This window comes from Pongo pygmaeus, chromosome 9 (genome assembly GCF_028885625.2).
Source record: "Pongo pygmaeus isolate AG05252 chromosome 9, NHGRI_mPonPyg2-v2.0_pri, whole genome shotgun sequence".
Lineage (NCBI taxonomy): Eukaryota > Metazoa > Chordata > Mammalia > Primates > Hominidae > Pongo > Pongo pygmaeus.
In genome coordinates this window covers 6,307,856-6,332,347 of record NC_072382.2, presented here as the reverse complement: position 1 = coordinate 6,332,347, position 24,492 = coordinate 6,307,856, and the positions used below count along the sequence as shown (strand labels likewise).

Genomic DNA, 24,492 nt, shown 5'->3' with positions numbered 1-24,492 from the left:
TGGTTAAGTGACAGGGAGGGAAACAAACACTTGGCTGGACTGTGTGCCGCTGCTGCTGTGACTGTGGGCCTGGGTGTAGGGATAAGAAGCGAGGAGGCGAGCACCCTGGATGAGGTGTGCATTTACCTACCTCCCGGGGTTAAGTGTGGCAGGGAACCAGGCCTCCTGCTTCTCTGTTCCTTGGGAAAGACTGCTTTTGCATCTTCAGATCTCTGGAGGCACAAGTGGGTAGGGTTGGGAAGATTCTCTCTCAGGGTCTCAGGGCTACAGGGCTGCCCCAGAGAGCCTCTGCCATTCCACCAGTCTCTGTGGCTTCTTTTGGAGGTTCTGTGGACATTCAGAATCATTTAAAATGTTACACGGACTCTGAGGAGCTCATCTGGGAAAGACTATCTCAAAGAGATAACAACAGAAAAGTCATTTGTGTGTAATATAATTTAGTTGTACAGTAGAACTCAGATGGAATGATTCCAGAGCTTTGCATAGAGTGAGCAGGCAAACATAACTGTCAAGTTGACTTTTTGGAGGTTTCAGGTGAGATTTTCAAACATTCAAGCATTTATTCCTTCTTGGTGTCAGTGGAGCCCTGTGACACTCACACAGGTAGGTAGGCAAGAAGCATGGAGCGCACCCTAATTAGATACCTGCTCTATGCAGGCTCTCCTTTGATCTTTGCTAAGTGAATAGTCATTATGAAATCAAACAGATGAAGTCAGATACCTTGCTCAAAGTCACAGTCAAGTCTGTCTTTAAAATCAGAACATTTCTATTCTACACAGGTACTTCTTAGTCACTTGTGTCTGGGATAAGCCCTTAAATAACTTATACCAGGTTCCCTAGCATTCCTTCTTGCAACCTAGAGATTCCTAATTACGATAATATCCCTGATGGAATGCAGTGGTTCCCACATCCGGCTTGTCCCCAGCAAAGGATTGAGGATTCAGCACTCTGTGAAGGAAAAGCATGGTGTGCAGTTAGAGCAGATCCACAGCGACCTGACTTCATCAGAAGGGACACATGTCTGAGGAGGTGACATTTAAAGAGAGACCTGCAGATTAGACCCAAACTTGGCCAGCAGGCAGCATAGTAAGAAGAGCCCCACAGACCGTAAGTGTGCCCAAGCGAGTCCTGCTGCTTTAGCCTCTGAGGCCAGACCTGCTTCTGCAGGACTTGGAAGCCTAACTGCAGTGCACTGCAGGGAGCCCGCAGAATGGGCAAAGTGCAGCCAGACCTGGACTGGGAAGCATTAAGGTTATTTCTAGTTTATTGGAGTTGAATAACCAACATGTTCTTTTTTTAGAAAAATAACCTTTTTACTTTTGAATAATTTAGATTTATAGAAACATTGCCAAGATAGTAAGTCCCCATATATCCTTCACTTAGCTTCCCCGAGTATGAATATAGCCGTGGTACATTTGTCAAAACTAAGAAATTAACATTAATCCCTCTTCGTGCATGTAGCTTTGAATCTCTGTGTAGTATTTCTTTTGGAACAGTTGTTAGAAATGGGAGGTTTGAGGCCTGGGCGCGGTGGCTCACGCCTGTAATCCCAGCACTTTGGGAGGCCTAGGTGGGCGGTTCACGAGGTCAGGATATTGAGACCATCCTGGCTAACACAGTGAAATTCGTCTGTACTAAAAATACAAAAAATTAGCCAGGCATGGTGGCGGGTGCCAGTAATCCCAGCTGCTCAGGAGGCTGAGGCAGGAGAATGGCGTGAACCCGGGAGGCGGAGCTTGCAGTGAGCGGAGATTGCGCCACTGCACTCCAGCCTGGGCGACAGAGCGAGACTCCATCTCAAAAAATAATAATAATAATAAAAAGAAATGGGAGGTTGGAGAATGTGGGGGCATTGTTAGAGTGCCCTCCAGGTGGCTGTGCCCTGCCCGCTCCTGCCCTCATTGGTGAGAGTGTCTTTCTCCCACAGCTCCAGTCTCTTTTGCTAATGTGTTTTTGATAAATACCTTGTGGTACATGAAATGACTGAAGTGTTTTCCAAATAGAATTTCTCCCCTCTTTTTAGCACCCAGCTGGTCAGCTAACTTTGATGTCCCAATGGAAACAACCCATGGTGCTCCTTTGGACTCTGTGGGATCTGACGTCTGGAGCACAGAGGAGCCGATGCCAACTAAAGAGACGGGCTGGGCTTCTTTTTCGGAGTTCACGTCTTCCCTGAGGTGAGTGAACATGTGCTGTCTCTACACCCTTCCACGGGGGACCTGGGAATGGTCAGGTGTTTGCTGTTAACGTGTGTTCTTCACCTTGACTGACTTCCAAGTTGAATATACTGCCCTGAAAAAGATTAAACATCAGCATACTGACACAGCTCTGTGTTGTAAGAAAAACAATCACCATCTTCCTTTCCTTTCCTCCTGGATTAATTGGAAATGGGAGTAGTTCTTGAACAAAGTAGCTTGTGAGGATGCGGTCCCAGGGAGTTAGCAGGATGCAGCAGAAGATGCATCTCCATGGGCTTTTCTGGCTTCACAGAGCTGTCAGGACAGAATTGAGGAGAATAGGAATGAGGTGAAGCCAAGAAATCCTGACAGGCACAGCGCACCTCTGTGTGGGGGGTGGCAGGCAAACAAAATGGATCTTGAATTCAGTAGATAATATGAACTTATAGTTCACTTGCAGCTAGTCCAGTGCTGTCAATTAAGGGTTCCCAATCATTGGTAACTCAGAAGATATAGGAAGACAAACTGTTTAGGGCTGACAGTTAGTGTCTTAGACAAACCAAAGAATAGGCTGAAACCCATGTTGCTTTGTAGTAACCATAGTAATAGCATTAAGTTACTACTCAGAGGTACAAGTGAGATTTGTGAAAAATGTCTCCAAAATAATGAGTTATTTCATCTACCCCGCTTTTCAGTACAGGACATACATTTCCACCTACTCCTTTTTTGGTCTGTTTATAACCCGAGGATAAGAGCCTTTGGTTACTTGAGGGTGTGATTGAAGCAGCTTGCTTCTCTTTACCCTCTGTGTGCACATCTCTGAGTGTGTGGGAGTGAGGGATAAAAGAGGAAGTGTAACGATCTCCCTCGCCCCCACCCCTTACTGCTCAGGCATTTGGTGTTTTTTTACTATGTTGCCACAATTCCAGCAACAAATATCATTAAGAGGGCCAGTCTCTCCCAGGCAGCGTGGCTGAAAATAAGTAAAGGTTTTTGTAAAACCAGTCAACCTGATAAATACCGTTGCCATTGTACAATGTATGTCTTTGCTGTTCAAGCTCTGGGAGCCTTCTAGTGACTATGGTGGGATGAGAAGTTGGGACATGATGAGCCTGTCTAGAATGCTTTACAGTCGCTGTCTTACTGCCTTGCTGGCTTAACAGAACATTTGCCTGCCCGCACTCATCTGCTTCTTCAAACAGCTACTGGCACTTAGATCCGTGTGTCATTGGAGTTTGTAACCCAGTGACTCTTACACAGATGCTAATGTCTCCTAACAAAAGCTTACTTGTAAAGGCTTATTGTGAATCATGGGGTAACTGAGGACCATTCCCTGCTGCTAATATCTGAATTTTCTCTTTTTTGAAAGCACAAAAGATTCTTTAAGGAGTAATTCTCCAGTGGAAATGGAAACCAGCACCGAACCCATGGACCCTCTGACTCCCAGTGCGGCTGCCCTGGCAGTGCAGCCAGAAGGTGCGTGCAGAGAGGCCTGGGTACACACCAGGGTCACGTGGCTGCTTTGTCAAACCAGACCTGACTCTCAGGCTCAGGGGCTAGTGGAGCCGGGGAGTGAGATGGTGGGTCTGATGTCCACAGGGCAGCTGATGAAAGAAATTGTGCCTGTCCTTCTAGAACTACAGCATGCTGACTCTGGAAAGAGTAAGGGCTCTAAGTTACCAGGCATGCAGTGTGCAGATTAGGAAACTGTGAGGTCTAGAGGGAAGAAGGCCTGAGCCCAGAGTACCCAGGGTGAATAAAACTGGAATTAGACGTGTGCAGCCAAGCCTGTGTGTAGTTGTCCCTTGGAGTTTGCTTTGCTTAAGCATGTGGGTGTGTCTGGGTTTGTTTAGAGCTATGGGGCTGGTTATTTTCACTTCACCATTGTAAGCAGATTGAATAGTCCTGGGAATCTCTAAAGTTCCAGTGGGTTTTCCTATTACTCTACCCAGTCACATGTGTTCCTTGCACTGGCCCTGAACTGTTTTCACCTTGATGGACAGGGCTTTGGGAGGAGGGGGATGCTAGCAAAGGGAGTGTGATGGGAACCGAAAGGATGTGGAGGGCACGAATCATGAGGTGGACTTAAGGAGTGAGTTCTTAGAAAATGAAATGAGGTGCAGGTAGAGGGTGTGAGAACCCTCCTTCCCAGGGGCAAGGGAAAGGAATAAAACCAATAACTAATGCCGGTTTCATCATCCTCCTGAACATTTGATACAGATTCCCGCATTTGACTCCTCAGTGGTTCTGTAAGTGGGTGCACTGATCCCCTTTTCTGGATAAGGAAACGCAGGTTACAGATGAGGTTCCTTGTCCAAGTAGTCTACAGCTAGGAAGTGGTGATGTCAGTGTTTGAATCCAGGAAGCCTCACCTCAGCCAGGCTCATACTTATGTGGCTTCCTATTAGAGAACAAAGAAATGATCCACCAGCAACATCACAAGAAAGTAATTTTTAAAACAAAGAAAAGCAAATAGAGCCCAACTGAGGAAAACAAGTGAGTAGAGGGTGGAATGTGTAACTGCCTGCTCTGCCCCACACTGGAACAGTTAGGAGCACAAGTGTCTGCTGGGAGAAGCCGGGTATGGAGGTGGACGCTGAGCTGGGAGGGATGTAGGGGACTTGCTAATCTCTGGTAAAGAAAACCCATGAAACCCCTCTTTAGTGGGCATCTTTAAGAAGTCTCTGTCCATCAAGAATGTGGCCCAGGCAACAGCAGGCAGAAGCCATCTCAGTCTTTTTTTCTTCAAGCAGTAGATGTCACATTGGGTAGATGGGTTTGTACAGTGGTGGGGTGCCAGTTCCTTTTCGGGCTTGCTGTGTGTGACCGTCAGCTGTGTTCTTTTCAGCGCCAGGCAGTGTGGCCATGGAAGCCAGCTCTGACGGAGAGGAGGATGCAGAAAGTACAGACAAGGTAACTGAGACAGTGATGAATGGCGGCATGAAGGAAACACTCAGCCTCACTGTAGATGCCAAGACAGAGACTGCGGTCTTCAAAAGGTAACCAGGGGTGAGATCCTGCTGGCAGCTTCAGGTTATTGGGAGGATGGTGGGGCAGAAACCTCAAACATTAAAATTTTTAATTTGATTCAAATGAATGTTCAGATACTAGCTTGATGTCTTTCTATTGTCTCCATTAAACACAATAAATCTTAATGAAGAGATGGAGAGTTTAGGCTCCTAAGTGCCTTTTCCCCCATAAATGTGTTCAGAAGACTGTATTTTACATCTAGCAGTTTGATAGAACTATGAGAATTGATAAATCTTTAATCACAATAAAAATTGGCTTGTGTAGCAGGCTACATACAGAGCATGGCCCATGAAAACCGGTTTCAGGTTGACTGGTTTTACAAAAACCTTTAGTTATTTTCAGTAACATACAGGTGATTATCTCTGGACATAATGCAGTCATGAAAATTCAGTAGCAAAATGATAACTTTAAAAGAATGTGACCCTTAGAAATTAACCTCACTTCTAAACTCAAAAAAGGAATTGTAATGGATATTAAAAACCTAAAACTGAGAGAATAATGGGAAAAATGTCTGTCAAAACTTAAGGACTGCAGCTAAGCCTGTGCTTAGAGCTTTAGTCTTAGAGACCGTTCCAGCCATTACAAGAAGGAATGCCTCCCGGCTTATTGCGAGGTCACTACAAAACAAGGAGTGAAAGAAGAAAACTGACTGTAGACTGATTTCATACATGAGCATTTATTCTCAAAACTTAAGTTAAAAGCTAGCAAACCAAATGTAGCAATGTATTTTAAAGTCATGACCAAGGATATGTACTCCAGTGACACAATGTAAACACCAATGTGTACATGGTAAAAATTATTCAGAGTAATTCACAGACAAAAGGAGAAAAGCATTTGATTACAAATTAAAGCTGTTCATGATTTTCTTTGCAGCCTAGGAATAGAAAGTAAATAGGTGAAACTGGTAAGTATCTCTAGAAAATCTAGAGTAGACTTGATTCTTCACAGTGAGGCATTAGAAGTATTCCCTTTAAAGACAAGAACCAGAAAGTGGGACCTACAGTTGCTATTTGTCTTCAGCACTGTGCTGGTGGCCTTAGCAAGTGCAGCATACCAAATAAATAAATAGTCGCTGTTTATAGACTATGATTTATACATAAAAATTCCAATTGAATCTGTAGATAAGGATTAATAGAAAAGTTTAGCAGGTTTACTGGAGACATACAAAAATCACTTGCATCCTATAAATCAATATAAGATATTCCATATGTGCCTGTTTTTAATAAAAATGTAAAACTTTATCTATAACTAGGAATATGACCTTTATGGGAAAACAGTTTAAAATCTCATTGAATATATTGAAGACCTGAATATAAATACCAAGATTTGCCATATTTATCAATGTGAAGGTATTTTTAGCATTTCTGAACAAGTTAGTCTATGAAATTAATGAAATTTCCATCAAAATCCCAATAGAGATTTTCATGGAAATTGAGAAACTGATTGTAATAGTCATAAGACCAAAGAGAGCCAGGAATAGCCAAAAACATTTTAAAGAAAAAAGTGAGGAGCTTCACCATATTAGATATCAAGACTTAGTAAAGCTGGCCGAGTGTGGTGGCTTGCACCTGTAATCCCAGCACTTTGGGAGGATTAGGCAGGCGGATTGCTTGAGCCCAGGAGTTCGAGACCAGCCTAGGCAACGTGGCAAAATCCTGTCTCTACAAAAAATACAAAAATTAGCTGAGTGTGGTGGCGTGTGCCTGTGGTCCCAGCTACTTGGGAGTGCTGAAGTCGAGGCTGCAGTGAGCTGTGTCCCCCGCTGCACTCCAGCCTGGGGGACAAAATGAGACCCTGTCTCAAACAAAAACGAAAACAAAACTTAGTAAAGCTACTGAGATGGTGTGGCTTTGGCAAAGAATTATACAGAGACCCCCTCCACTATATGAACTTGTTACGTGTTAGAATGCCATTATAATTCAGTGAGGAAAGAGTGGACTAGTAAATAGTGATTATCCACATAGTAGAAAAATAAAATTAGATATTTTGTCTCAACATAAATATGAAAAGCATGAACTGTACAGCTTTTAGAAGACAGCAAAAGAGAATATCTTCACAGTTTGGGTGTAAGGCATTTTTTAACCATAAAAAGCCAAACCATAAAGGAAAATATTGGTAAGTTTGACTTTAATTTCTAATATCCCAGAAGACATAAAATGAAAAGACAAGCCACAACCAGTAAAGAACCAGTAGCCAGGATATTAGAAAGAACCTTGTATCAATAAGAGATAGTCTCATTTTTTTAAATGGACAAAGAATGCAAACAAGCAACTGTCTGTGAAGGAAAACAAGGAGCAAACCAAATCCAGAGTAAATGGGACCTGTCAGTTACAGTAGTAAGTAAATGCTATTTCATGCTCACCAGTCTACTAATTCCTATCTTAAGTTGTTAGAGAGAATAGAAAAAGTACAAAACCTGCCCGGCTCATTTTATGAGGGCAGTGAAATTTGAATTTCAAAACCAGATAAAGATAATTACAGAAAATGATCAGTTCATGCCACTTACAGGCTACTGAATGCAAAAATCCTGTGTAAGGTATTTGCTGACTGGATCCAACAGTGTATTAAAAATAATTTATAATGATTAGTTAGGGTTTATCCTGGAAGGCAGGGATGGCTCAAAGTCAGAGAAATCTGTCAGTTTAATCTCCATATATGGTGTTAGACAGAAAGTCAGTCATTTGATTTTTTTTTTGATAAGGTTCCATAGCTATATATGATTAAAACTCTGAGAAAACCAGTAACAGAAGTGAATTTATTTTTCTTCTTCTTTCCTCCTCCTCCTCCTCCCTCCTTCTTTCTTCTTTCTTCTTCAAGATGAGTGCAGTGATGTGATCTCTGCTCACTGCACTCTCTCTCCTGGGCTCAAGCCGTCCTCCCACCTCAACCTCCCAAGTAGCTGGGACTAGGACTACAGGCACACGCCACCATGCTCAGCAAATTTTTGTAGTTTTTTTTTTTTTTTTTTGTAGTGATGGGGTTTCACCATGTTGCCCAGGCTGGTCTCAAACTCCTGAGCTCAAGCAATCCACCTGCCTCCACCTCCCAAAGTGCTGGGATTACAGATGTGAGCCACCGCGCCCGGCCATGAATTTCATTAACTTGGTATAAGTTAAATACCAATACCAAAATGCTACAGCAAAACTTATACCTAATGAGGAAAGTTTAGATGCATTCACTTTAAGACGAAGCCTTAAAGGATGTCCATTTCATTGCCAGTGTTAGGCAGTCCTGGAAGGGAAAGGAAATAGAGTTATAGGTAAAGATCAGGAGGAAGTGATAAAACTGTTGTTCTTTGCAGGTGGTAATGATTACCTACAACCAAGTCAGTAGCAAACTTGTAACTAGTAAGAATTCAGTAAAGCTATTGAGTAAGAAATCAGTTTAAAAAATCAGTAGTCTTTTTCTTCATCAGTAGTAAGCAACCAGAACATAAAATAAAAAGCAAGGTATTATTCCAAAATACATCAAAATATAAATTATTCAGGAATGATCTTAACCCAAGTCTCTATAGAGAAAACTTGAAGAAATTTGGACAAGTGGAGACCATGGCATAGCTTAGTGCTGCAAAGACATCTGCCATCCTGAAGTTAGTGTTCAACGCAGTCTCAATCCAAATTTCAGTTGGATTTTTAGAAGGAACTTAATACTCTAAAATTTATATGGAAAAATGAAGGTTCCCAAATTGCTTAGAGGTAACCAAAAGGGAAGATTGAAAAAGAGACTTGCCCTGCCAGATAGTCACGCTGCAAAGTCACAGTGATTGGAACAGTTTTGATATTAGTGTCCAAATAGGTACAGGTGTCAGTGTGATGAAATAGAGGGATTAATGGGGAGGGGAGAGGAAGGGCTGGTTCACCAAAAGGAAAAGTCAGGCGAGATCCTCCCTAATCTACATCCTAAAACAACTCCAGCTGGATTAAAAGACAATAAGAAAAACATATACAGTGCTTTCTGTGTACCAGGCCCTGCTCTCTACACTCTCCATGTGTGGTAACTCATGGATTATTCTTAGGAACCCTATAAGATAGGTACTGGGATTATTAGCCCTGCTTTTCAGGTGAGGAAACTGAGGCACTAGAGTTAAGTGATGAGGCCGGAGGCCAGAGTCTCATGATGGTTAATAAAAGAAATAGAGAATGTCTTTTTAACATGTGGGCAGAAAGGGACTTCTGTATCTATCTCATCTGTCTGTCATCTATCTATCTGTCTGTCTGCCTATCTAATCTATCATCTGTCAGTCTATATCTAATCTAGATTTTTTTTTTTTTTAAAACACGAGGTCTCGCTCTGTTGCCCAGGCTGGAATGCAGTGGCGCAATCATAGCTCACTGTAACTTCCAACTCCTGAGCTCCAGCAGTCCTCCCACCTCAGTATCCCAAGTAGCTGGAACTACAGTTGTGTGCCACCACTCCTGGCTTAATTTTTTGTTTGTTTACTGTTTTATTTTTGTGGCCCAGGCTGGTCTCAAACTCCTGGCTTCAAGTGAGCCTCCTTCGTCGGCAGGACTTCTTTAAAAAAAAAAGCCTTCAAAAACAGAAACTATAATGCAAAGAGTTGAGTTAGATTATATTAAAGTTAAGAATTTCTGGTTGATAAAATGCTGCAGACAAAATTAAGAGGCTGATGGCAAACTGAAAAAAACATCTGTAGTAGCTAAATCAACAAGAGACTGACATTATATATTCAAGGACTTCCTATAAACTAGTAAGAAGAAGAAAATCCAAATCAGAAAATTGGCAAAAGATAAGTTTATAGGCAAGCCTTAAAAGCTAAAAAAAAAAAAAAAAAAAAAAAAAAAAAAAAAAAGCTCAAAACTGCTCAGAGAATTATAAATGATAACAATATAGGACTTGATACTCTTCTTACACGAGCAGCAGTTAAAGGTGGATGATGTTGAGTGGCAGTTGGCTGTAGCCTGCGGGGCCCTGGTGGCCTGCTGGTGAGGAATACAGACCAGGGCAGTCATTCTGGGTAGTGTGGGGTTCTTTGTAGGTAGAAAAATGGCCTACAACTCTTCACTCCTGGGTGTCAAGTACTGAGAAATGCCCAGACAGGTCTGCCAGGGGCCGTGGACAGTGATGGTCGTCACAGCACCCTGCATGGAAGTGTGAGGTGGAGGGCAGCTTTGGTTGGGAGAAGCCACGTAGAGTGGTAGGTGCACGCCACGGGTGCTGTGCCACAGTCAGTGGGGACAGTGGGTCTCCCCGACTTGCTGAGTTAAGAGGTAAATACAATGAGATGTAGAGTTGAATGCATCCCAGTTAGCGACTCAGAATACACATTATGTTATGACTATTTTTTAAAGAATTAGAATTAGAAACACATTAGTTGCTTTGAAGGGAAAGGAGTGGGGAATGGGGATGAAGAAGAGTAACTTAACTCAGATGATCACTAAATCATAGGATTTTAACTCATTTTCCTACTTATAAATTGCTTGGAACTATCTGGAAACGACCCAAGAATGCATCCTAACACGAGGTTTTTCATAAGCAAAATCCAGGACAGAATCCGCTCTGAGTGATGGACCTTTCACTCTTATTAGTGCCATTGTGATTATGTAAAAAGGGGAATCCCAGACTGAATAGGCAGAGTCTAAATTTCTAGCCCACAGAGCTGAGGAGAGTGTCTCTTGTGTCTTTCTCCACCAAGAACCATCTAAGGGGGAAAAACAATCCTTCTGGGTCTCATTTTCCCCAAATCCTCTGTGCCCTTACGATCAGCTCTTGGCCCCCTCTTCTCCCTCTGGCGTTTGTGCTTCTTACGCATCGTTCGAGGGCAACTCGAGGAGCCGTGAAATCCGAGGCAGTCAACACGGTGACCTCATGTGACTGAGGCTTCCAGCCAGCAAGCTGATGGGGTCTGTCTTGCTGCTTTAATGGTGGGCTTGGCCCCAAAAGCAAAGTGCTTTAACTAAAGACTCATTCCTTCAAACAGGTTCTTTGACACCTTCACCGAGTCTGCAGTTTTGCTTACGTGCAGTCGTGGACATATTATTCCCCCAAATTCCTCATTTCTAGGAGTATTCTGAAACTCTTGTACATTTCTTTTTCTGTTTTGCACACTGGGCTTCAGAGTGTTGAAATCCTATCGGTATGTACAGTGTTATGGGACCGTTCTTTATCAGACGCCAGCCACATTACATTGTCCCTGTTTTGGTTCCCACCTGTGCGCGACCCTTTCCTTTTGTGATTCCCCAGTCACTGTCTGTGGTCGTGTGATTGTGCACCCTGCGCATGCTCAGTCCCAGGACGCTTTGCCTCCGCGGCAGTCATGACTCCAGAGCCATCTGCATGTGACCTCATCCTCTGGTGCCTAGGTGCTGGTCCCTAGGGTGTTTGATGTGCCTGTCATCCTCTTTACTGCAGTGAGGAAGGGAAACTGTCTACCTCTCAAGATGCTGCTTGTAAAGACGCGGAGGAGAGTCCCGAGACTGCAGAGGCGAAGTGCGCCGCGCCCCGGCCTCCCAGCAGCAGTCCCGAGCAGAGGTAACCACCCGCCTCCTCAAACCCACCCTGGCCCTGCCCTGACCTTGCCTGTTGCTTCCTGGGAGTTGGGCGGGGACTAGAGGGATCGTTTACAGCTGTGCTCAAGTCTTTGGCCACTGACCTGGCAGGACAGGGTTTTCTCAGTCCTTAATGAGCTGAGTCCGACTGAGCTGAGAACTTAGAAACAGCAGTTCCTCTCCTTAGCGCAGAAGCCGAAAACCAGTTTTTAGAGACTTAACATCACTCACTCTTTTAGAAGTGGCTCTGAACAGAGGGGTCTCCTTACCCTTGTTGTTGAGGTACTGAGCTGAGGGTGACATTGAGCCCCCTCAAGGACTTGAGTTCTCATTGGCCCCACTAAAGTCATCCAGCTGCCAGGCACGAGCAGATCGTGGTGCCTATTTGCCCACAGTCCTGCCTGTGTGACACAAGGAGAACTTACTGGAGCCCTTTCATACATGTAGCTAAATAATTCTTAGTGCTTAGTTGACTCCCTGTAATCTTAAGTATGAAATGCCCACTCCCAGAGCTGTGCGACTTAGAATGTGATGTTTTGTTTCTAGTCACTTTTTGCTTAGCCTGAGCCAGTGGTCTGAAGGGATGGGCCAGTCTAAGCCTCAGCCACCCGGAGCCCATGCCAGGCCCTTAGCAAGACTGAGCATGGCGCAAAGATGAGGCTGCACCTCTGGGCCACAGGAAGCTTTGTTCAGCATTTCCCACAATTAACTTCTGTGAGCAAATGTAGCTAAGATTGTATATTCCTTCCATAAGGAATAAAATGACCTTTAAAGCTATTTCAGAGAAGTTTTAACCCCCCACCCCCACCCCATCCTCCCCCAAATCTTGCCAGCATTGTGTGAGAGCATAACCAGTGGGAACCAGCAGGGAGCACTCTTTGTTGGTCCAAAATCCTGTATTCACAGTGTAGCAAGCTGTTTGTGTTCCTCATGTGGAAGTCGTAGCCAAAATAAAGCCTTTGTTTTTGTGATTAAAAATATTTTTTTGCATATAAAACAAATTAAGAACTATTTGAGCATGTTGGCTCTAGTGAAGGCTTTTCGGGGAAGAGGCAGGGTGGCCCTCTGGCACTGGGAAGCTGCCTCAACTCTGCTTCTACGGATTGGGCAAGTCACTCTCTTTCTTGGGGGTTTCAATGTATTTTTTAATGGTCCTTTATAGGTCTGATTCCCAATCAAGTATTTCAGCTCTCTGATTTCTACCTATACATTTCCTTTATATTGAGGGCTGCCTAGGCAGGATCATCCAGGTCCATCCCAGTTTGGGGCAGTTGCTTCAGGGCAATATTCTTGGTTTCTCTGTCATAAGGATGCACAAGGCTCTGGAGTCATTTCCTTGGCTTTCTGAGCACAGAAGAATTGTTTGCATAAGGGGAAGCCACTTGCTCTCCTCTGTGGCTGGGAGTGCCTGCTCTGAAGAGCCCTGCCCTAACCTGCCGGGCCAAGGGGCGGAGGAGAAGATGGGGTGAGCCAGTGGAAGAAGAGGGCATCACTTGGGTCCATGTCTTTGTCCATCTGTCCTTCTTCCCTCTGACACACATTTGTGTGTGGTGGCCACTGGTCTAGGCCGGGTCATAAAGCTGCAGCACACGGACACCCAGTGATCTCGCGGCATACTAGAGGCACATTCATCAAGAAGCCACGAAGAAGGGACAGGGGTCCATGTGAGCTGGGGTGCGGGGGCAAGGATCTCTGAGGTGACGTTGGAGTGGGCATTAGGGCAGACCTAGAGTGCATCCTAGATTGCACGTGTTCTAAAGCGACGTATGACAGCATGGGATATTGAAGCTCACCCGTCTTCCCTGTGTGGTTCCCATCCCAGCCAGATACCACAGTTCCTTGGATTGGCAGGCACGCTGTTTCCTGTCACACTTTCTCACTTTTCACAGCTGTTTTATCAAGCATGTCCTTTGTGCTTCTGGTGTGCTGAGCATGTTGCACACATTATGTACTTATTTCATATGTATACTAGTGAAGCCCTGTGGGGTGCGGGGAGGGTTATTTTCCCATTTTACAGAGGAGAAAACAACTCAGAGGGGCTAAGAAATGTACTTATAAGATCACTTGGCTTGTTAAGTGAAGGCAAGTTATATACCAGTTATGTCTAGTTCCGGAAGTCTCGGTTCCTATGTCTCTCATACGTGGAGCCGCCATCAGATGTAAGTGAGCAGAGTGGATTGTGTGTGCAGAGCTGACTTATTGGCTAACTGTATAACCAGCAGGTGTAAGGCATGGATAGCATTCTAGCTGTAAATTGTGAATGCTAGTGGAAAAGTGCTTGTGGGCATCCTAGTTATGGCCCTAAGCACCCTTTCCCAAGTCTGCTTGATACAATTTTGGTCAAGCCTTCCAGAATAGGTTATATATTCAGGTTGTAATTTTGGTAGGAAGGCAAAACCTGGAACTTTGTTATATACTGTCCCGCCTGTTATTCCCTCCCAGTTTTGAGCCTAACATTTGCTTTGTGGGAACATGTTCTTCCAGTGGACACCTTTTTTTTTTTTTCCCAGTAGTTTATTTGCAAACCTTTTCTTTCATTTCCTTTTTTCCCCCCTTTCCTAGTAGCAGAATCCTGTTTCCAAGTGAAATAGTATGTGGGTTCCAATCTGTGGGTCACATAAAAGCTTTCTTGAAGGAGCAGTGAACACATAGCTCCTGAAGGCTCTGGAAGCCACAGTTTATACCCCACTGACCTAGTCGCTCCCTGTGCTTCTTGGAGGCCGTGGTGGGGCGGTTCTCCCAGAGCATTTGCTCTGCTGCTGCCCTTGCTGAATGCCTGCTCACCCGGTGATGAAGCTTAGATGCCACTCAGATTTTTCTAGAGCTTTTGCTCCATTCATTTACATATCATTTTATTAAAAACTTACTAAGTTCAAAACAATGTTAAAATAAGTGGTCCCTGCCCTTGGGGAGCTCAGCTAAGTAGGTTTTGTTTTTCATATTTCTGCTGCAAGTGCCTCCGATGCCTGTCTGTTGCTCCTTAGGACTGGCCAGCCAAGCACACCAGGTGACACTTCAGTGAATGGCCCTGTATGACGGGTGACGTCTGCTGCTGCTGACTGAGGACTGCAGACCGCCACCACTCAGGGGCTCTGGAGGGGTCAGCTGGAGCCCACCAAGCTGTCACTGCTGCACTCACTCTGCAAGGGATCAGGACCAGCAACCTTTATATTCTAGATTCTAAGACATTGTACAGAGAAATTCAGAAGTGTAAAAATATTGCACATTGACAAATACCAAGAATTTTTGCGTATGTTTATATTGTATTGTTCTAAATAATGGGTAGCCTGTGAAATAAGATCTTGCCACCCATGTAATAATAGTAGTAATACTATAGTTAAAATGGCTGTAAGAATAGTTTTATAAAAGTGAATACACAGATCTATTGTATTTGAAACATAACTATTTGACAATTATTAGTGTGACCAAAGTATTAGGCAGTTTTCATACATTTTTCACCTTGTACAAAATTACGAATTCATTTTTCTTCCAGGCTGACAAGGAGTTGTAGAATGAAAATGCCCTCTAAGTGTTATTTTGGTTGTTCTAACTTACAAAAGTGATTTTGAATAAGAAATATTTGGTGTTCTTTTTATAACCAGTTTTTGATTGGTAATCGTTTTCTGTATTGTTTAAAACGGATCAAAAATGTAAGTCTATTGGTAGAGATTAAGTATTTATTGCTACATCATAGTTGATAAATTGATGTTATTGTAAAGCCATATGTTCTGTTCAAGTCTTGTTTGCTTGAAATGATTATTCCTACAAGTGAAACACTAGACTATTTGGAGTGTATATGGCTTGTGTTTTGGGTTTTTTTGTTTTGTTTTGTTTGTTTTATTTTTTTTTTTTGGCTTTTGTTTTTGTTTTTTGTTTCGTTTGGTAGTTCATCTGCCTTTTAACCCATTCACCAAAATTTACCTTGTTAACAAGCATCACCAATGAACATTTCAGAGCAATCTGCATATTTAACAGACCTAAATCCTATTAGGCAAGTCAGTTGAAAATGCTCGTGCTGCTAATGGAATTAGAGTGCGTTCATTTTACAGGCTAGTATTTTAAAAGTAGAAATCAAAATCTGGCACCGAAGCATGCTAATTGTTTACTGTACCTTGTGAGGTTTTCACTCATAAATTTAAACCAGTGTATTTTTTTAGAACTGGTTTGTGTATATATATAGTGATTATGGATACTAATTCAATGTAATTTATAATTTTCTATGTCAATACAAAAATACATCACAGCCTTCTCAAACAGCTGAAGCAATATATTGTATATTGCCATATTGTCTGGTGAAAGGGTTAAATTACTTCACCTCTTGCACTTTTAGATGCAAATCAGTTTTTCATTTCTGTAATAGAAAATTATTCACGTATTTTTACATCATTTGTTTTTCCTGACCAGTATTTAAAACCAAAAGGATATTCTGAAAAATGGCCAACAATTTTTTTAGAAATAGCATCCCAAGCAGCGTGCCTAAACATTACATTGCATATGGAAATAAAAGAATCAAACGTCTAATGCCTTATTTCTGATTTCCTTTTTCATTTTAAGTGGTGTAGAGACTCCAGCACTCCCAGGACAGTGGAGTCAGCAGTAAGCCCTGGGACAGGTGGCAAGGGTGGCTCCCTTGACCTTTGCACGCCTCCTCAGGAACCCTCTTTCCCAGGTGAGCTCCTCTCTGAAGAGACTGTCCTTGGACTTCCTCTGGAAGCAGCACCCCCAGAGGACAGGGCTCCTCCTGCTTGCCTCAGGGCTGCCTGACTTGAATGGCGTTGGACCTCGGGGATTACTGGTAGATAATATGCTCTGGTCTCGCCTGGTGGCCAGTTTTGCCAGCCATGGCCAGGGTTTGGCTCCACTGGCGGCACACGTGGCCTCCATGGTATGGACCCGGTGGCTTCTCCATCCCACCCAAGGTACCAGTGTCTTGCTTCATCCCACTGACTGCTAGGGAGAGAGCCTCTGGGACTTTTCTTTGGGGCAGCATTTTGTTTTGTCTTTTGTAGCAGGGAAAGGATATGACAATGGGGAGGACAGTTCTTTTGGAGGTTGGAGGGGCCAAGCCAAGGACAGGAGCAAGTGTGCCCTCATTTTGTTTCTACTTTTAATTTCTGTGTGTCGGCCATACTGAATTATGAGACTAACAGATGTCTACAATACAATACCTGTATTCAAAATAACAAAAATAAAGCCTGATTCTTTGTTTCTAGAAATCTCTTGTACCTTGCTTGGGCTTTTAATGGGTTGATGTGTCCTGCCATTAGGTCCCGTGTTACACTAGGTCCTGTGTGAGAAAGACTGCACTGCACTGTGTGAGAGAGTGGCCTCTGGGATCAGGGGCTCGTCCTCCCCACTGCCATAGCCCAGGTGCCCAGAAGAGGCGGTGCCTGACACCAGCGCTCAGTCTTGGGACGGCTCCAAGGGTTCCTCTGGACCTCCAGCTTGTCACTTTCATGTGCAGCGTGCCCCACCTATGTTGTTTGGCTCCCAGCCCAACAAGGTGCTCCATAATGATTCTTAAGATGTGATGCTTATGTAGCTCCTTATTTTGCATTTTCCCTTCACCTGTTTGCTTAAAAACATGTTCTCTAGTCATTACCTCCTAGCAGGTCCTCTGCACAGCCTTTTGCTTTCTAGGCATGCATGCACCCCTCCGTGCCTGGGCCCACAGGCATCTCACACAGCACTGAGTACACACCTCTGCATGCTGGGCCTGCAGGCATCTCACTCTGAGCTGTCTGGGTACACACCTCTACATGCATGAGTCCATAGGCATCTCACTGGCAGTCGTGTAACCAGGGCACGAGCTCTCCAGCCAGGTGGCTCATCACAGCCCAACTCAGCCACTCATGATGGTGTGACCTTAGGCAGGTCTTGGTGTCAGCTTTTTCTGTCAGGTGGGGAAACAATAGGAACAAGTTCAAAGACTTGAATAGCTTTTTACTTACGGTAAATGTTTAATAAACATTAGCTAACTTTTACTCACTTAACCCCATAATGTCTCCTGCTAGCCTTTCTAAATTTCCACTTCAATCCCACCTATTATTTAAAACCTTTACCTTCAGAAAAGTTGAGCATCTTAATCAGATGGGTTTCATTGTCCTTCAGCTTCCAGGGTCAGCTGCATCCGTGTGCCAGGTCTGGCCACCACCTGTGTCTGTGAATAAAACTGCTATCCGTATGGAAAGACATGAGCCTTTATTCCTACTGCACGTTATACACAAGAATTCATCCAAAATAGATTGCAGATCCAAACATGAGCGCTTAAACAATGAAGTTTTTAGAAGAAAAAATTATCTAAAATGTGGGATGGGCGAAGGCTGCTTTGGATGCAGAGCACATACCATAGAAGAAACATTGGGCTTCCATCAAAGTGAAAATGTTCTGCTCTTGAAAATGGAGAAGCAAGGAATGGGATGCCAGGCAAGAAACCACACTGTGTGTTCTCACAAAGGACTCAGACCTCAGATATAGGGGAGAAAACTGCAAATGAAAATTAAGATGAAAAGCCCAATTTAACAAATGAGCAAGAGACTTGAACACAGATATTCACGAAGAAGGGACAGATGTTCCCTGACTTACGATCCATGCCGGCCGCCTCCCCTCGCGATGGCACAGCTGGCTGGGACTGCTGCTCCCTGCCGCCGCTCAGTACTGCAGGAGGGCACTGTGCTGCGCATCCACCACCAGCCCAGGGAAAGATCGGAATTCAGAGTGTGGCTTCTGCTGAGAGCTTAATGCTTCCACACCATCGTAAAGTCCAAAAACCTGAAATCAAACCGTCTTAAGTCAGGGACCTGTGTATACATGAGTGGCCAATAAGAACATGAAAAGTTGTTCAACATCATTACTCCCTAAGGAGGGCAAGTTAGAGTCACAAAAAGGTCCCATTTTCCATCTATTAGTGTTCAAATGAAAAAGACATCACCAAATAGTAATGAGAATGTGAAGCTGCTAGAACTCACCTATTACTGTCTAAAATAATACTTCCAGTTTAGGAAACTAGTGGGCAAATTCATTTTTTGGTTTGGAGGTTTTAAAAAATTAAACATACTCCTGCAGACTCTCCTAGATACTCAGTGCAAATACATGTCCACAGGTGATTTGTACAAGGATGTTTATTGTCACTTTATTCGTAATATGTCTAACAACAGGAGGATGGATAAGCAGATTCTGGTGTAGTCATACGATAGACTTCTACTTAGTAGCCAACGGGGGTGAACCGTGATGAATGCAGCCATGTGTATACATCTCAAAAACATTAAAGGCTGGACACGGTGGCTCAAGCCTGCAATCCCAGCACTTTGGGAAGTCAAGGCAGGTGGATCACCTGAGGCCAGGAGTTCAAGACTAGCCTGGTCAACATGGCGAAAACCCGTCCCTACTAAAATTTTAACAAAAATTAGCCCAGTGTGGTGGTGCACGCCTGTAATCCCAGCTACTCAGGAGGATGAGGCATGAGAATCGCGTGAATCCGGGAGGCGGAGGTTGCCGTGAGCTGAGATCGTGCCACTGCACTCCAGCCTGGGTGACAAGAGTGAGAACCTGTCTCATAAATAAATGTGTTAAGCGAAAGAAGTAAGATATGTAAGCATCTATATGAAGCTCTGAAACTGACCAAACTAATTGATGGGAGAAATTCGAATAGTGTTTTCTCCTGGCAGGGAAGAGGGAAGGATTGGCTGGAAAGAGCACAGGGACACCTTCTGGGATGAGGGAAGTCTTCTGCAGCTTGTTGGTGATGGTGGTTATGTGAACGTATACACGTGTCCAAACTCATCAAAACCGACACTTAAGACCGATGCATTTGATTGTATGTGATTTGCACCTTAATCTTTTAGAAGACCTAAGGAAAAGGAGAAGATAAAAGTGCAGCATAAAAAGCATTGTGAGGGAGAACACCCCCCATGGCACGCACCGTGGCCCCGGAACTGCCTTTCCTATCCTACCAAGGAGGAGAGACCGAGGAGCAGGGCACGCTCTGGGCTCCAGCCTGGATTTGCCCGCCCATGGAGAGGACACGTTCCGGATCGTCCTCTTCCACACAGTAGACTTTCTGTCCTGCCAAAGGGAGAAGTCTGCATCCCTGGGTTAGACACATCTCATGGAGGCCTCTGCCCGTGACTGGAGGGGGACATTAGTCTAATCCAGGGATGAAGTCAGAGAACTCATCCAAACCATGCCCATCAAGCAAGGTTTAGTTTTAAAAAGAAAAAGGATGTTGAATCCATTTGTCTGTCGTGCCTTATTTCCCAGAGGGCACTTCAGGAGGGCTGAAGGGGGCATGACCACCTCACCAGGCATTGTCACAGGAGGTGGCGGGAAGCAGTGGTTTGTATGGAGGGAGTGGTGTGAAGATGGGAGAACAGGCCGTGCCGGCTGCTGCTTCCCTTCTCCGGGATGGGCACGCTCTGACCGCGGCTCCAGGGCTGCATCTAATGGTTCAAAGGCCCAGTCACGGGGTCCTGTTGGGAGGAGGTGCTCGTGCCCTGGCCTCATGTTTCTCTGTGGGATCTTGGCACTAGACGAGTGCCCTTGGCCTCTCCACACTCCACTCTAATGGGAGCTTAGTGACTTCACTGAGAGATTTTGGTGAGGATTTGCACTTTTGGTTCAGTCAAAAATGCTTTCTAGGCTGGGCAGGGTGGCTCACGCCTGTAATCCCAGTGCTTTGGGAGGCCAAGACGGGCAGATTGCTTGAGCCCAGGAGTTCGAGACCAGCCGGGGCAACACAGTGAGACCTCATCTCTATGAAAAAGTAATAAAAATTCAAAAGCCAAACTAAGAAGTTCCCCCCACCCATTTGTCTTTCAAGTCCTAATTCTCACTTGTTTCTGAACTTTGGTGTCAGGAGTAGGAGGAAGTTTCCCTAAACCCCGTCTTTCCTAAACAAACTAAGAAATATGTTGTTACACTAAATCTGTTTTTTCTCTTTAGAAGACAGGTGGTCAGATTGGGGTTGAAACTAGAACCAGGAATATGCTGTTGATAATCATAAAAGTGACAGGCTGAAAATAAGTGGATAGAAAAATAGGGTACCAGCAGAAAATAAGAGTATTCATATCAGGCAAAGCAGAGTTTAAAAGCACTGTGCAGGGGTAAGATGCTCTTCATCAAACTATAAATACAGCAGTGGAACAAAACAATTAGAAATGCAAGGAAAGGTTCTTCTGTTTCTAGCTGTAAGAGTAATTTTATCAGAACGCACATCCTGCCAATGATGAAAGTTGGGCTTTTTAAAAACTGGCTTTAAACTTTTTACAACTAGATTACTTGAGCCCAGGAGTTTGAGACCAGCCTGGGGAATGTGGCAAGACCCTGTCTCTACCAAAAAAATTTTTTTTAATTAGCCAGGCGTGGTTGTGCGTACCTGTGGTCCCAGCTACTCGGGAGGCTGAAGTGGGAGGATTGCTTGAGCCAGGGAGGTCAAGGCAGTAGTGAGCTGTGATTATGCCACTGCACTCCAGCCTGCGTGACAGAGCAAGACCCTGTCAAAAAAAAAAAAGAACACAAACTAGGAACAGAAGGAAACTACGTCAATGTGAAAAAGCCATATGTAAAAACCCACAGCAAACATTTTACTCATTAGTGAAAGACAAAGATTTTCCTCTAAGAACAAGAACAAGGCAGGGGTGCCTTCTTTCGCCACTTCTGTTCGGATCACTAAAAGTTCTAGCCAGAGAAATTAAGAAGAAAAAGAAATACAAGGCATTCGATTTGGAAATAAAGAAGTAAAATTATCTCTGTTTGCAGATAATATGATTTGAAAATGTAGAGAGCCCTTAAGTGTCCACACACACACACAAAAAAAAACTATTAGAACTAATAAATGAATTCAGCAAAGTAGCAGGATACAAAGTGAACACACAAAAATCAGCTGAGTGTGGTGGCTCACACCTCTAATCCCAGCACTTTGGGAAGCTGAGGAAGGAGGGTCACTTGAGCCTGGGAGGTTGAGGCTGCACTCAGCTATGATCACATCACTGCACTCCAGCGTGGGCAATATTGTGAGACCCTGCTCAGAACACACATGCACACACATCAGTGGTGTTTCTATATGATACCAATGAAGAATCTAAAAAAGGAAATTATAAAAATAATCCCTTTTACAATAGCATAAAAAGAATAAAATACTTAGGAATTAACCGAAGAAGTGAAAGGTATGTACAATAGAAACTACAAGACACGGCTGAAAGAAATTAAAACATTAAGATGTGGAAACACATTCCCTGTATATGAATTGGAGACATAACATTGCTAAAATGTTAATACTACCCAAAGCAATCTACAGATTCAATGCAATCCCTATCCAAATCCCAATGATATGTTCTTGCAGAAATAGAAAAATCTATTCTAAAATTAATAGAGAACTTCAAGGGACCATAAATAGCCAGACAATCTTGAAAAAGAACAAAGCTAGAGAACGCATACTTCCTTATTTCAAAATTTACTACAAAGCTACAGTAGTCAAAACATTATAGTACTGGCATAAAGAGAGACATATAAACCAGTGGAATAGAATAGAAGCCCAGGAATAAACCCTGGCATTTATGGTCAAATGATTTTTTTTTTTTTTTTGAGACATATCCCTCTGTTGCCCAGGCTGGAGTGCAGTGCAGCTCACCGCAACCTCCACTTCCTGGATTCAAGCGATTCTCCTGCCTCAGCCTCCTGAGTAGCTGGGATTACAGGTGTGCACCAGAACACCCGGCTAATTCTTTTTGTATTTTTAGTAGAGATGGGGTTTTGCCATGTTGGCCAGGCTGGTCTCGAACTCCTGACCTCGAGTGATCCACTTGCCTTGGCCTGCCAAAGTGCTGGGATTACAGGCGTGAACCACCATGCCAGGCCTATGGTCAAATGATTTTTGACAAGGGTGCCAAGACCGTTCAGTGGGGAAAGGACAGTGTTTTCAACAAATGGTGCAGGGAAAACTGGATATCCACATGCAAAAGAACAGAATTTGACCCTTACCTAACACTATATACAAAAATCAAAATGGATCTAAGACCTAAAACAAATTCCTAGAAGAAAACATAGGGCAAGAGCTTCACAGCACTGGATGTGGCAGTGATTTCTTGGATATGACACCAAAAGCATAGGAAACAAAGGAAAGAAATAGACAAATTGGACTTCATGAAAAATTTTAAATGTGGTTCATCAAAAGATACGGTCAATAAGCCAGGTACAGTGGTTTATGCCTGTAATCCCAGCACTTGGGGAGGCCAAAATGGGAAGATCCCTTGAGTCCAGGAAATGGAGACCAGCCTGGGCAACACATGGAGACCCCATCTCTACAAATAATAATTTTAAAAAAATACTGTCAACAGAGTAAGAAGGCAATTCACAGAACAGAAAATATTTACAAATCACATGTCTGATAAGTGATTAATATCCAGAATATTTAGAACTCCTAAAACTCAAGAACAAAGAAACAACGTGATTCAAAAATGGGCAAAGGACATGAATAGACATTTCTCCGGAGAAGATATACAAATGACAAACACATATAAAGGTGCTCATCACTAATCATTAGAGAAATGCAAATCCAAACTACCACCTCACATCCATTAGGATGGCTACTATAACACATGCATACTCACACAAATAAGTATTGGCAAGGATGTGGAGAAATCAGAACCCTTGTGTGCTTTGAGAATGTAGAACGGTATAGTCACTGTGGAAAACAGTATGGAGGTTCTTCAAAAAGTTAAAAATAGAATTTCCATATAATGCAACAATTTCACTTCTGGGTATATATATGAAATAATTAAAAAGCGGGGTCTTGAAGAGATATTTGGACACTCACGTTCATGCCAGCATTATCCTCAATACCTACAAAGTGGAGACAACTCAAGTATCCATTGACAGATGAATGACTAAGCAAAATGCTGTGTATACAAAAAGTGGAATATTATTCAGCCTTAAAAAAGAAGGAAATGGTACAATATGCTATAACATGGATGAAACTTGAGGACATTAGGCTCAGTGAAATAAGCCAGTGACAGAAAGGCAAATACCGCAGGATTCCATTTATTTGAGGTGCCTAGAGTTGTCAGATCTATAGAGACAGACAATAGAGGGGTGGGTGCCAGGGGCTGGGGGCTGGGGGATGAGGAGTTAGTGTTTAATGCTTAATGGATATAGAGATGAAGTTTTACGGGTGAAAAGAGTGCTGGAGACGGATGATTGTTGTTGTTATACAACATTATTAGGGGAATTTAATACCATTAAACTGTAGCTTTTTTTTTTTTTTTTTTTTTTTTTTTTTTTTAGACAGAGTTTTGCTCTTTTCACCCAGGCTGGAGTGCAGTGGTGCAATCTCGGCTCACTGCAACTTCTGCCTCCCAGGTTCAAGCAATTCTCTTGCCTCAGCCTCCCGAGTAGCTGGAATTACAGGCACAAGCCACCACACTCAGCTAATATTTGTATTTTTAGTAGAAACGGGTTTCACCATGTTGGCCAGGCTGGTCTCGAACTCCTGACCTCAGGTGATCTGCCTGCCTTGGCCTCCCAAAGTGTTGGGATTACAGGTGTGAGCCACGGCACCCAGGTGAACTGTAACTTTAAAAAATGGTTAAGATGGTATATTTTATGTTATGTATATTTTACTGTCAGGCCTCTGAGTCCAAGCGAAGCCATCGCATCCCCTGTGACTTGCACGTATACGCCCAGATGGCCTGAAGTAACTGAAGAATCACAAAAGAAGTGAATATGCCCTGCCCTGCCTTAACTGATGACATTCCACCACAAAAGAAGTGAAAATGGCCGGTCCT

General features: G+C 43.6%; 1 protein-coding gene and 1 long non-coding RNA gene across 52 annotated transcripts in view; one reads left to right on the top strand and one right to left on the bottom strand.

Moving 5' to 3' along the window:
• The window catches only part of PPP6R3 (protein phosphatase 6 regulatory subunit 3), a 153,366-nt gene extending 136,437 nt beyond the window's left edge, over positions 1–16,929 (top strand). For 29 of the 50 annotated variants that reach the window (XM_054439251.2, XM_054439244.2, XM_063670794.1 and 26 more), the window contains 5 exons: positions 2,024–2,177; positions 3,547–3,653; positions 5,026–5,176; positions 11,577–11,696; positions 14,698–16,929. In XM_054439251.2, the coding sequence (XP_054295226.2) occupies positions 2,024–2,177; positions 3,547–3,653; positions 5,026–5,176; positions 11,577–11,696; positions 14,698–14,749 (584 nt within the window). In that variant the 3' untranslated portion in view covers positions 14,750–16,929. Of the gene's footprint in view, positions 1–2,023; positions 2,178–3,546; positions 3,654–5,025; positions 5,177–11,576; positions 11,697–14,667 lie in introns of all 50 variants that reach the window. The other 21 variants (XM_063670799.1, XM_063670808.1, XM_063670781.1 and 18 more) reach the window with 1 other exon arrangement.
• Positions 16,930–17,490: 561 nt separating this feature from the next.
• LOC129007893 (uncharacterized) lies at positions 17,491–21,380 on the bottom strand. Of its 2 annotated transcripts, none has more exons than XR_008492415.2 (3): positions 18,061–21,380; positions 17,776–17,873; positions 17,491–17,606 (listed from the first exon to the last, which is right to left on the bottom strand). It is a non-coding gene; the product is annotated as an uncharacterized LOC129007893 (long non-coding RNA). The 2 variants fall into 2 exon arrangements; XR_010127532.1 differs by having other exon boundaries at positions 17,776–18,199; positions 18,299–21,380.
• Between the last annotated feature and the right edge of the window lie 3,112 nt (positions 21,381–24,492).